Below are 14,480 nucleotides of genomic sequence, written 5' to 3'. Positions count from 1 at the left end.
CAAAAGTAGAAAGTTTAGCAGTTTCATATATTTCTTTTAATTAGCAACATAAACAATAACTCCTCGTCACTAGTAGGTGCCATATTTGACTAGCAGCCCAACAGTACTGTAATGCAAAACCCAAACAAAAATTGCAGTCATTTTTTAGTGACGGTGGATAAAACAACATAGGTCACTTCTTGGTCACATTGACCTAGTGAGAAGGGGGCCTAACAGTTTTGAGGTTGAAATAATATACATGTTTTGGTTTTGTTTAGTACATGTTATTAGCATAACCAAGTATGCAACTCAGGTCTACAAGAAATATAAATACAAACAGTTGATATACAGAACAGCGTTACACGTATGGAAGATAAAATATACATAGGTAGTATAATTTACATGTCACTTGGAAAGTGGTAACGTTATTGAACCTGGCAGGAAATAATTCAGGATGGATTTCTTCAATACATCTCATCCGCAATGACAATCCTGTTTGTAACTCAGGTTTGTAAAACTTCGTCAAATACAATATTGTCACTGCAGTCGATACCAAAACTAATGGAATAGGCACTCAATAAAAATGGCACAAAGATTGGAATCAAGTGAGACATTGCTGACATCAAAACACGGTGCAAGCTTACGACATAAATATACCACGTTAGTTGCTATTTTGTTCAACAATGGCAGCGGTTTATGTACAAGATTTGACGAATTAACAACCACAATGTTATCTTGTCTTACGTATCAACCTCCTGAAAAGAGTAATTCTCAGTTTCACCTGCATTTTTAATTAGATAACCTTTTTATAGTGTAAAATACCAATAAAATACAACCTAAATAATTATTATAAAATCTTGGTTTTTTTTTGTAACAAATTGCAAAATCTAAACCATTTTTCTTCCAGTGATGAATTTAGGAACAGTTTTCATCAAAATGACTGTAAATAAGAACTATAAAACTTAGTTCAAGGGTAGTCTTGGAAAACACAAGCTTGTTATTATAAAAAAAAAGACAGATTGGTAACGTTGTTTGCAGCCTACAACACAATTGATAACACGAGAGCATGCAAGAAGTAAAAACTTTAAACAGTTTCCAAAAGCCAGTTCTCTTTGAAGCTATTTTAACTAATTAATCATAATCCTTTATTTCACACCATGTGTTTAAAATAAGACAAGAACACCATTGTGGTTCTTAAGTCAATCAATAAAGTATCTTTACATTGCTAAAACTTCCAACCTGGTACAATAAAGAGTAATGTACACTACTTACTTATCAACTGCATATACTTATCAGTCTGCCATTTTTAATGTAACAACAATAGTAATTTGTCAAAGATATAGAAGTATAACATCATTATATAAGTCTTATATTGTAGAATTAACAAAAAACATCTTCACATAACAAGTTTCAAATCATCGATTAAATTATTAGAAACAGTTTAAAAGGGAACAATGTCATAAATATTCTAACAATTTACAAATTAAGTATAAATATGAAAAATGTTTAAACGTTAATAAAAAATCAACTATACAACAAAAAATAAGAGTTCTATGCTAACTCATGTCTAAACATTGATTTCATTCTGGGTTTTCCAAGTCAACAATTGTGTTTAACATCTCAAAAAAGCAATATTAAAACTAAAACACAACATGCAAATTGTAAATTGTTTTATGTTTTAATTATAAAGGAAAAATCATTCAGGCCCTAATAAAAGTAATAAATGTACATAACTAGAAATAGATGAAAATGTAGTTAATGAATAAGGCAAACAACATAAAAGAATAAACCATTTTGTAGAGTTGTATTAAAATGATCCAAACATTATTTACAATAAAAATGGCTCAAGTAAACTTTGAGTTGAGCTGGAATATGGAATACGTATCAAAAAAATTCATTTACAAAGCAAAATTGTTTAAAAGATCACGATTTATTTCCCGAAATTAAATTATAATTCCTTAGGAAACAATTAGCCAAACCTGGAATATAACCTGGTTATAAATTACCAGACATGGAATACCAAGACCAACATTAAGACATAAGTCACCAAAGAACAAGAGGAACGCCTCATACAACAACTATACAGTAATCTGTTAAAGCCTAAGTTTTCATTAAAGCACATTTACTTACATCCTAATGAGTTCAGACTCATGTAGTCTAATTAAGTAGTTGGGGTAACGATTCATTTAGTAAAATATCAAATTACCAGAGGAATACGCTCTCATGACCATAGCAAAACCTAGGTGTAAAATTCACTACAAAGTATAAAAAAACGAATGATAGATTTGAACTTTAGACTCGAGTATATAAGAAGCACATTTTGTTGGTAATGTCACCATCGTCCCAGTCTTACTTGCAAGTGAAGTGTGTCATTATTCTCATGACAACGTTTATAATTAAATCTACTGAGTAAACATAAAAAATATTGTGCTTAGGTGATCAAAATTTTAACAAACGGATTCTTAAACACAGAGCCAGTTTTAAAATCTTACTTTGCAATGAATTCCCTTTGATCTGTTCTATTTGGCTATTAGCGGTCATAACATAATTGAATGAAAACTAATACCCAAGAACAAAAATGGTTTAGTTGTTGATTAAATTATAGTTCAATCATTTTTATGTTTGCAAGTAAATTCAACACCGATTGGTCCAGATCGGACTATCAATATTTTTTCCAAAGAAATTTACATCAAAATTTTACATTTCAAGAGCATTACTTTTGTTAAAGGTTAATTTTCTAATCAATCTTAACATAAAATAAGTATTACATTACACAATGATGAAATTTTTAGAATTCTTACTCACTTTTACAACCGTGATCCATCTTACTATCAATAGACAAAATGTTATCAATTTACAACACAAAAACACAACATTGATGTAAAAAAATTGGAAAATAAGAAAAAATAAATTTAGTCTTAAAGTGTATTCTGCAGTAAGCTAATTGAGAGTAGTAAAAAATATTTGTAAAAAGTGTAAAGTAGAATATGAACAACAACAATTAAACATCGATTTGTGGCTATGTACAACTATCACAAGTTCAGCTTACTAACTTAGAACATTAGTTTTTGTGCACAAAACTAAGTTAGCTCATCAACATTTAGCTACAATTAACAGCAAGTCGAGGTGAGCAATCGTATTTCCGATATCAAACCTTTGTCTTACGCTTACCGTGGGACAACTAGGATACAACAACGAGTGGCTACGTCTAACGCTACGCTACGTGTATTGAGCAATTCTACCTACGTTGTACGGAGCATGCAACACCGCGAGGATGGCGACATCACCTCGGTCGATCGACACTCAACATCAAAATAGACATTTAAAAGACTATCTGTCGGCGACAGACTACCTAAACCGTTTAGTCGATGTAAAAGCATCCCACGGGAACCTCTTTCCCGACCGGCGGAACCTACGGAGGCTGAATACTGAGATCGAGACACAGAGGGAATGTGGAAGATATGGCAACAACTAAGACTAGATGATTCGGCAGGGAAGCCTGAGACCTAGCTCGAGCTCCGCGGGAGGCCAGCTCCCGAGTTAAAAGTGGTAGTGCGAGGAGTCCCGGGCGCTTCCCTGCGCGTTGTCTCATTCCCCTGGCGCAGGCGTCCACCGGTCAAACTCAATACCGGAGTCAGGCGATTGGCCGATGATGCTGAGGGGACTGAGAAAGTTAGCTGTGGAGGCTGAGCAGCGACAAGCCTCGGTGTCCGGCCTCTGACAGCCACAGTTCTCACACCTGCCACAGAACAGTTAACATCAGTCTAATACATTAACATTCAGTAAAACCAGGAAAAAATTTCAAACTTGAGATGTAAAATAACAATCGGTAAAACTAGAGAAGAATTCATAACTTAAGGTTTCATTAATACTACTTGTCTCCTTTCTGAGAAATAAAGAGAATGTAAACTATTCATCCTTGCGGACAAGGATGGCCAAGGTATATACAAATGATATACCGATTGCTGATTGAAAGCAAACAGAATTAAACACAATTTTTGCAATTACAAGCATTCCACTGCAAAACTCACGTCACCCTGTAAGGCTGTCACACCATTCTCCCATAACTATGGATTGAAATAAATAAGAAAGAAAAACTAATTTGCTTTAACATTAAGTGAAATTTATAAACTCTCAAGCGTACTCTCAACATAACTTGTTGATCTCCTTAAGGAGCAATTATGCTTGAGGTGGTCTAATGGTACAGAGCAGAGCTTCAGTCACCGAGGTCTTGGGTTCAAATCCGACCAATCACTACTGGCTTTAGTTATGAGATAATGCTGCAAGCCTCTAGGCCTAGCCTATAGTAATGAGGAAAACGGTTCTGGGCTAGAGCCCTTGGATGTGGTGGGGATAAAAAAGTATGGCCTAAACCCACAAATTAATTTTACCACCGTACCTGATGGTGTCTGTGCGTTTTCCGCTGAGCTCGCCCTCAAAGGTATGCAGCTGCTCCATGAAGTGGAAGTTGGGTGCGACGTTGGTCTTGCGTGCGCGGACCAGATTGAACGCGTCGTTGAGCGACATGTTCAGCTTGGCCATGAGGTAGGCCACGGTGATGGTGACGGAACGAGACACTCCAGCCAGGCAGTGAACCAGCACTCCCTTCTTCTGGCCTCGTGCTTCCTCTGTAAACGGCAACCAGTTGACAAAAATGTTACAATACACAGCGGAACCTCGAAAACATCTCCTAGGGATTATTAAACAAGACATGTATCAAGGTTGACTTCTTATCAATTAGGTTTGCAAAAATGTGATTAGGCTTCAAATAAATTTTAGGCTATCTAAAATGACAATTGTTATCAGACTACGAGTCCAAGGCAGTGATGCACAAGGCAGGTCCAGGTGCCGCTACTAATATTTATCAGTAAAGATAACTCTTCAACTGTGGGGGTTAACACATTGCTGTTCATGTAAGCCTACATTCCATGCATTGAACAACTGACGAGAACAGACGCCCAGAGGGGGTACCATGGCACGCTTGCCCCACTGGAATTTTTGGGGGGATATTTTTCTGCTAGCTGTCATAAGCCATAATGAATGTATCATTTTCTATAAGCAGAACGAAAAAGTGTTTCTAAGTAGTTCACTATCAATACCAACAACACTGCTATTGAAAAAATTCCATTTCGCCCATTAGTTAGATATAACTTTTTATTGTTTAATGACATTTCCTATTATACATTTCATTTTGATTGTGAGCAAGTTTGTTTTTCTTTACCTGAAGTTAACTAAATACTTGAAATGTACGTTTTATGTGGTAAGGGGAAATTGCCAAGTAAATTGCCGACTAGAGGTTTAAATAGAGGGCAGCATAAAATGGGGGGGACTGCTCCTCTGGCTTGGGGGGGGGGGAGAGTGGGAGAGGGAATTGCGCCTCTGGCTTTGGGGGTGATGGGCACCTCTGGACCAGAAGACTTGTGGATAAAAAATGAGGGTAATAAACAGCTTTTAAACTCTTAAAAAATTTATTAAAACAAACTAAAGACGAGTGTGGGACTGGTGTGATGCTTTATGTAGCTCCATTCCCGACTAAGACTAGCTTTTCTTTTTAATAGGGCCATTTATTAAGAACACTGTAATAACGAATGCCTAGGCCTAGTTTAGAACCATTAACTACTGACGTTTTCTGATTGTAACAGGTGACCTTCTGATCACCAAGAATTATCTATTGCCACTCACCTAAGTATTTGCATTCTTAGTGACTAAAGTGCACCGTCTGTACACAGATCATATTTTGTATTGTTTTTCAGCTGGTTATTTGTTTGTTCTTGTTTGTGGTTTGATTTTCTTGAAATGAATAAAATGATGTACGATAATGTTAGTTTGATTTTATGTTAAAAATAACTTACACTAAGTCAATAAGATAATTCAAGATAACAACAAAATACTTACAACGTGGAAGAAAATTAGTAAATCTATATAATTAATACGCTACATGAAACTTTGTCGGTTGAACTCCTCCGCCATTTCTTAACCGATTTTATCCATTGACGTCTTATTGGAAAGAGCGTGTCGAGTAGATTTGCAAACTGACCTTACATTTTTGAAAAAGTCCCTTGGGCTCTACCCCAGTGGCTGTTACAAGTTCCCATATTATCCTTATGAAGAACATAATTGTTTACATTTTTATCAGATGTATAATTTAATTGCTATTATTAATTTTTAGATTCAAAGTCTTTTAAACTCATAGGAAATCATGATGATTTTTATTTGTTTTTAAATAACTACTTTACTTCTTTGCAATTGCTCGATTTTGAGCAACGTGTTTACTAATACAAATTAATCTACAAGACTAACTACAATAGACAATGTTCATCTATTTGTCCATTTGCAAGGTAACAAATTTATACTAATTTGCACAGAACATTTGTTTTTTCTAATCATGTTGTTTAATAAGAGAGAAATGTTTCAAACAATTTAAAGGTAAAGTAATTTTTCATTTGATTATAGATGGAGGTAAAGTAATTTTTCATTTGATTATAGATGGAGGTGAAGTAATTGATCACGTCATTGAAAAGATTCAACTTCAACATATTGCAACATTAATATTGTATTTATCATGTGTTAATTTATCAACTTGTATACACTACTCAGTGTACTCAGTGTGAGCGATGAAAAAAATTTCTCTAGTCTTGCCAAGCAACTCTTGTTAACATAGCCTATACAATTTGCATTTGCAGAAAATTCCGTTTTTGAACACCTTCCGTCTAGACCCAATGGAAAACTAGGTCATTCTGCTTGTCCTGATTCAACAACACGGCTGAATCGGCTGAGGTGAAACCGAGAGACAATTGATGCGGAGGGTTCAGTGCAAGACAGTTTTTCCATTGAAACATCATAATGAAGTGAATGGGTGGAGGTACGTGGGAGGAGATCAATACAGGGGTTGCTATGCGGGGGCGTGATTCAACTCTGATACATCAATGGTGCACCCACGCAACCCCTCGCCCAGCTGTCTCCCCCAACTGCCATCCGCACTGTTAGTCTCCGCAAACTGGTTTATTTCAAGCGTGTGTGGGCGCCTCTCCAAATAACCCTTTCATATTTAATCCACTTGCAAAACACTCATGTTATGGTTACTCGGAAAGCGGTTCGCCCTTAATGCTTGTTTTGATAAGCCGAGTTATCTCTATTTTTAACCAAGCTTTGCTGTGTTTCCAGAAACTTGAAAGTGGGATTAGGTTGAGCCGGGACAGTTTACCCTTTGGTGAACATTTCGTCTGGTTACGTTATTGTAGAGAAAACTTGTTTAGAAATAAATTTCTCAGGAGACTTGAACGGAAAAATAGTGTGGTATTTGTTAAAAGTTACACAACAAAATGCCACATGACATAAAACAATTTTTTTAACGACAAATAAATTTAAGCCAGTTGTTAGAAAGATCACTGAGGTTGCATTTCGTACAGCGGGGAGTTGCGTAAATAGCCTAAACATGAAAAAACTAAATATATTACTTAAAGGGGATTGGCGTGTTCAATAGAAATCCATCACCACTTAAATCATTTATATGTATTGTATCATATAAAGTCTTGTGAGTTTTGAGTATGAGTAAATATATGTTTCAAGAGTGTTTTATTTACTTACTATTATTATTTACTTGCTTACTATATTTTATTTACTTTCTGTAAATTTAATAACATGTACAATGCTGACCAAGAAGTTATTTAACGGTCTGATAGAATAGTTTTACAATTGATTTAAAAGTCAGCAGTTGAACAATACATCTCCTAATAAAAGAATACATACAATTGCACTAGCCCTCCTGTTAAGCTTTGTTTGGAAAAGGGAAAAAATGTTTGCGTAAGGAAAAGTAATGTTTAAGACGGACAAAATCATATTTTTTGATAGATTGGAAGTTGAAGATTTTCGTACTGCTAAGCTATACGCATGAGCTATTTTTGTAAACATAGAGATGAAAATTACTTTGCTGTATTAATGAAGAGATAAACTGAAGTAAAAGGACTACTCACCAATGAACTCTATGGCCTGTGGAAAGAAACTGGCCAAGTTCTGACTCCAATGGTCAGCTATGGGGATCTGCATGTACTTGAATGATCCACACTCCTCAAACACATTAGGCAGGTCCGGAGTCACATTCATGATGTACTGAAACAACAAATACAAACTGAATTGAAATTGGTGGGTAAATTCCTTACCTTAGGACATTGACCTCTGAAAACTACCTAAATAAAGTCCTGGTGGCTCAGAAGAAGGCTGTCTGGGAACTTTCTGAACTTTACCCCACAGAAAGTTGTAAAGGAGCTTTCAAATCCCTCAAGATTTTAACATGAGCACTCAAGATCAAAAACTAGTAATGTATACAAGCCAGCTAAATCTTCCTAGACATCAGGATTTCCACAACCACCGTACTAGAGGCGCTAGAGACTACAGCCTTCCCATCCACCACACAATTCAGTAATAAAGAAAAACCTAATTCAGTAAGAAACAATCAAACAATTGTATCTTGGCCGCACAATTTTAAATTCCCTCCCACTGCACATGAAAAACCTATTAGGATAAAATCTGAAAAAGGAAGTTTGGAACTGGCTTGTGAATCAATTAGCAGCGGATGTTCTGAAGCTGGTTTGTGTCTGAAAACAAGTGTAAGCCATATTGGCTATATTTTTTGGTAATTTTGCAGCGATAATGGCTGTTTTAAATTAACATTATCATCATCATTTGTAATGGAGATGTGCATATTTTAACCCAAATACGAGTAAAGTATGAGTGTGGAATGGAGTGAGTTGCCATATGTAGCTTTGTTACTGACTAATATCAGCTGTTTCATTAGTCAGGACCATTTATTAAAAGCCCAATGATCAAGGACAGCTGGGTCCAGTTTCGAACCATCAAAAAGCTACACACTTTTCTCTGTATCAAACTACTGTAGCGATTAATTCATGCGTGGAAAGGCTATAAGTTCTTTTTAGACCTTGTGAAAAAATCGGCTGGGAGAAAAAAAGGATATATTAATCTATTTGATACTAAAGCTATTAACATTTCAATAAAAAAATACCCCCGCCGCAGCAAACCTGCAGACTAAGCGAATTTCCATTTGCCTGATTGGATTTAGACTAAAATGTCTCCTTAAAAATATCACATTTATTCCCTATTTAAATAGAATCAGTTTAACACATACTTAGGTTTGCTGCAACAGGGAGGGTAAAAGTGTTTTTTTATGTAAAATGTTAATAGTTAGTAAGAAATAAAAACATTTTCCAAATTTGGGCAAAATATGTTAATCAACAAGCACACTACAACGGTTTACTTATTCTTCATAAGAAAACATGGGAATTTTAAATTAACAATTTTTTGGAATTTTCTCCGTAACCATTAGGCGCATTATAACGCTTCAATATACTAAATTATTTGTTTTTTTAAGCTCTACAAAATAGTTTGGAAAGAAATTTCAAAATTTTATGTTTTTTTGGTCAAAAATAGGAAAAACCCATTTTTACCCCATAAAAGCCCCCATAAACCCCTGTTCCCATAGTCCGATCATGCTGGTTCGCGAACTCATTCGAATAAACGTAGGTTTACACGTTGGTACCAAATTTCATCAAAATCGGATCATTTTTGCTCGAGTTATCGCGCTAACGGACACATATATATATATATAAATATATATATATATATATGAATTTGAACGGATGGTGTTTTTGGCCTCTAGGGACCTCAAAACGAAAAAAAAAATCGGTCCCGGGTCCAGGTCTTACCATGAGTACTACGGTAATAGCTTATTCCCTATATGGGAAATTCGCTAAAAAACACCCTTTACTTCCTTCCCTTGTAGCAGCAAACCTAAGTACTCATTAAAATTGAAGTTTTAAAAAGCAAATAAATCTGACAATTTTTTATACATTTTTAATTGCCAAACAAAAAAAATCAACAAACAACTGCACCAAACACAGTCAGCTGTAAATGCTGGAGATGGATGTTAAATATTAAAACATTGAACTAATGTGGTATGATAATGTCACTGGAGCAGAAGGGAACACATAGGGGGTGAGGGGGGAGGTGACCCCCCACTGTTTCCCCCTCAGAACTATTGACTCACATCTGACTCAGCTGTGTTTGCTGTATTTGGCCACTCGGTGACTCATTGAAACTAATTAACACTTGACACATCTATCTGAGACAAAGGACTAATTTATATTTTATATTGCCAACAAGCTTGAAAAAATACAATATATAAACACCCCTGCCGCAGCAAACCTGCAGACTGAACAAATTTCCATTTGCCTGATTATATTTTTTCACCCAAATATCTCCGTGGAAAAGTCAGATATAAATAAATAAAATAAAAACGTCTTTATTAGCCAGCGTTTCTCTGATACATCAGAGAAACGTATATATTACCTATTTAAATTTAAATAACATTTGATTTGATTTAACAAGTTTGATTTAACAAACATAGTACAGTACTACTAGGTTTGCTGCTAAAGGGAAATAGTGTTCACATTATGTGTAAAATAATAAATTTTCCAATTTTGATCAAGATATATTCATAAACAAGCAAACTAAAACGTTTTTCCTTATTTTCCATAATAATAATAGAATTTTAAATTTACAGTTTTTGGGAATTTTCTCCTTAACTATTAAGCACAGAAAATGCTTTAATATACAACTTTTTTTAGTCTACAAAATGGTTTAGAAGAAGAAAAGAAGAAGTCTAAGAAATTGCAAAACCAATTTTTACACCATAAAACCGCCCATGAACCTCTGTTCTCTTAGTCCGATCATGTTGGTTTGCGAGCTTGTTTCAATTAGACATAGATTCACTGACAATCCGAAGCGAGTAAATGTTTAATCCAGATGCCATTTGGAATTGGGCTATCAATTTATGAAGCTATCTAACAAAAGATTTTAGCTCAAAACAAAACCAACGTTTGTAAATTTGTCTTATTAAACGTAAAAATGCTAATGGTGTCAATGCAATACTTGAAAAAATTTTAAGTAGATGAATAAGTTGAAATATTAGCAGGTGTAAAATGGACCACCAAACTTTGGGTTTGTTTCTAGCCTAGGTGTCGTTGGGGGGGGGGGAGTGAATTGCTGTCCCTTACAAAACTAGAAGAACCGATACACATTTTGACTGTACAACCGATATACCATTAAGTAAAAAAAAAACTTTAAAAAACATTCTTAACTTTAAAGCATCACAACAAATTAGCATCATAAATTTTAAGAAATTCCTGATTACACCTGAAATTAATTATTTTTTAACTTACAACAAAACTCAAGAATGTCAATAACGTAATCCAAGGAAATAGTTTAATCTTGCAAAAGAACAATCTTATCAGAAGATTGTTGGCATTTCACAATCAAGTGTCATTCAAAATGAATGGAAATTTCTTGAATGGAGATTGTAGCTTAACATTAAACATGAAGCGACATTGATAAGACAACAGGAGATTAGCAGTCATTCAGAATGGAGATTAGGTCATTCATAACAACAGTAAACAAAGAGACTACAACCAGACACCTTTGTTTAAATCTGGTGTTTGCAATAAAATGCCCCTGTCGCAGTGACCCTGCACAAAGGCTGAATATTGGTTTTCTTAATTAAAAATCAGTGACCTTACTTTGCAAAGAATAATCTGCAATAAGAGAAAAAATGCTATAGTGGATTAGATTTTCTCTAGCTGCAGGCAATAACAACACTTGAAGTATCAATTAGTAATTTGAAGGTTGCTGGTTTGGTGCTGAGAACAGTTTGAAACATTATTTTATCATTTACTTGGCCCAGCTGTCCTTGATCTGGTACGAATAATTTATTTCGAAAAAAACCCCAATCACTTAAAAAAAATGTTATTAAATGCTTTGTCTGCAGACCTTTAGTTTTCAAATATAAAAACACACTACTTCCTACAATCAAATGTCCACCTACCATAATATTTTTAGATCTCTGTCCTATATTTTTAGATTTTGTCTAATAAAAATAAAGAAAGTGAAATACTTTTTATGGATTGGTTGTAAAGTTTTAAAGTAATATGAATAATTTTCTTACATGTTTTCAATTAAAAATCAAAGAATATTATAAGAAAAAGAATTTTTCCTTCAAACTATATTGATCAAAACTATATTTAGAGGTTAACTATAAGAAAGGAGGTCATAGATTTGTCACAATAAAGAAGGATCTTCAAAAAAGGTACTTTTATAACCATAATTTAAAGAATTCACTAGTTATTCTGTTTATTGCTACGTGTATCATAAATTTGTACTTTTGGAAAAAATCCACTGGAAAATGAATGCCTATGTCACTGATATATTTTAGTTTTTAAACATGAAGGATTATTTAATTTATAGTTTTGTTATAAATATATTTTAGAAAAGTTTCACCTGCAAATAAATAAATTATTAATAAATTCCCATAAGTTTTTTGTAATATAATATTCTGTTTACCAACCATGTACAGAAAACAATGGGTTTTATTTTTAACAAGAGAGTAATATTTCTACAATTTTCTATTTACAGAAAAGTAAGTTCAGGGAAAACAATAGTTGAAAACAATTCCAGTTAACGTAAAGGTCAAAAACAGTTAGATTTTCCTCCAAGCCGATGGTCTGTTATAAACTCAACTACCCGTACCCTGCTACCCCATTAGAGCACTCTCAGTCGTAAACCAAAGGTCGAAGTGTTTCGACCCTCCTGGTCGAAAGGTCAGACAGCACTAACTACGACCTTTTGTTTCACTTTAATTTCATCGTCAATAGTTTAGGGGTGAGTTTAGTGTAACACACGACCATAGAATACAGCATGTCCCATAAACCTAAGTCATAGGTTTGAGTTCATCATCAATTTTTGAAAGCTTCTTAATGTTTAGTGTAACAGACGTCCACAGTATAAAGTGTAAACCACAAAACTAAGACCTAGGTTTGAGGTTTCATATAACTCCAAAGAAGCAAAATGATGAGTATTAACTTCTTTCTAACTAGATAGTTTTTCTGTCAACATTTTGTGACATTTACACTAAAAGACAAATTCAGATCAAATGAAAATTGCAGATTGAAAAACAATAGAGCCAAATTACATACAACTTACCAAAGAAGTAAAAATTGTAACAAACAATTTTTCTAATGAGCTTCATTTTATAATTTTAAATTTTGTGTATGTCTACGCTAGACATGTCCAATTCCCTCATCATGTTATATTCTAATGTCGTCCATTTGTTGAATATCACAGCTTGTCAGGAAGCACAATGGCAAATAGCATCTGGGTAATAAGGAACAATCTCAGGGAATTTAACAATCTATTGGAATCAAACTAGCTATTTTCAGATTTGAAGGCGAGCAATATAACACTCTGCTACCTGAACAATTTTATTTTCTGACCGTACCTCTTAAAATGTTTACAAAATAACAAATTTACTTGAAACAAAACTTTTTATAAAATATTTTTACAATATTTTTAATTAAAAAAAATGTAATTTCATCACAAATTATAAAAGGGTAGCAATTTTCATGTTTTTAAACTATCAAAATAGATAGGTGCTGATAGATAGTTTTGTAATAATGATTTTTGGAGCATTAAATCGTCAAAAGTTTTGTATTTTTTTAATATGTGTGTTCATGATGTAGCCTACTGTTTGAGATATTTTAATTTAATTTATTGGCTTACTTTGGCACACAAGACAAGATTTTTATTTTAAATGATTTTAGTATTGGAGTTATAGACTTACAGATAGAAACCCAAGCATGTTGTAAAAAATTTAGTTTATATACTTTTTTGTGCTTCTTTTAAAGTGATGTGTTTATATGTTGCAGTACAATCAATATCAGCCATTTTGTAAAAATTCTAGGCTCTTTATAAAACCCTGCCTTATTCTAGAAAATTGTTACTTTTGACAACTCGGCTGTATCGTTCTAGGATTTTTGTAAAATGGCGTGTTCATTCAGAACTATTGTGATTTGTGATTTTACCAACAAAAAGGGTGAAACAAAACTAGCCATTTTACAAAAATATGTCTGAATTAATTGAAGCCATGTAACAAAATGGCTGGTTACGATCAGGCTTTTTAAATAGAATCCCACAAAGAGCAAAAAGGCTAAACTTAACAAAATCATCTCAGCCATATTGTATTATTCCTAAATTTGTTCAGCCTAATTGCAACTTTGGAGTATTTTCTACAATCAGCGTTTTATAAAAAGCATAGATTTTTTACAAAATGCATGATTTTACAATTAATTGTACTGCGATATATATGGATAAATAATTTTCTACGCTATTCAAATTATTCTTTCAAAACCTGTCTTAGCAGGGAATTACAAAGTAAGGGTAGCTTAAGATACTACAAAACAATAACATTCATCATTTCAACCAGGATCTGTTAACTTGATAATCAAACTGTAATCATGGATGAAAACTCAAACAAGTTTGAATAATTGTCTCAGATCTTGAAATGTTTGATAAGATAAGAGAATGAATGAGCTTATGAAACATCCATTCTTGGGATCAACACATAAATTAGAGTTTTATAATTGAGGAACTACAATGTT

General features: G+C 33.8%; 1 protein-coding gene across 1 annotated transcript in view; it reads right to left on the bottom strand.

Annotated features, from left to right (window-relative positions):
* Nucleotides 1–249: 249 nt before the first annotated feature.
* Nucleotides 250–14,480, bottom strand: part of LOC128995093 (dual specificity protein phosphatase Mpk3-like) — a 36,099-nt gene continuing 21,868 nt past the window's right edge. The window contains exons 3-5 of the mRNA XM_054419983.1: nt 7,953–8,088; nt 4,379–4,607; nt 250–3,718 (exon numbers count right to left, since the gene is read on the bottom strand). Coding sequence (XP_054275958.1) covers nt 3,568–3,718; nt 4,379–4,607; nt 7,953–8,088 — 516 coding nt within the window. The 3' untranslated portion in view covers nt 250–3,567. The remainder of the gene's footprint in view (nt 3,719–4,378; nt 4,608–7,952; nt 8,089–14,480) is intronic.

Source organism: Macrosteles quadrilineatus, unplaced genomic scaffold (genome assembly GCF_028750875.1).
Source record: "Macrosteles quadrilineatus isolate MER2022 unplaced genomic scaffold, UCM_ALF_1.0 Scaffold_5__1_contigs__length_97177068, whole genome shotgun sequence".
NCBI lineage: Eukaryota > Metazoa > Arthropoda > Insecta > Hemiptera > Cicadellidae > Macrosteles > Macrosteles quadrilineatus.
This window is presented reverse-complemented; position numbering and strand designations above follow the sequence as displayed.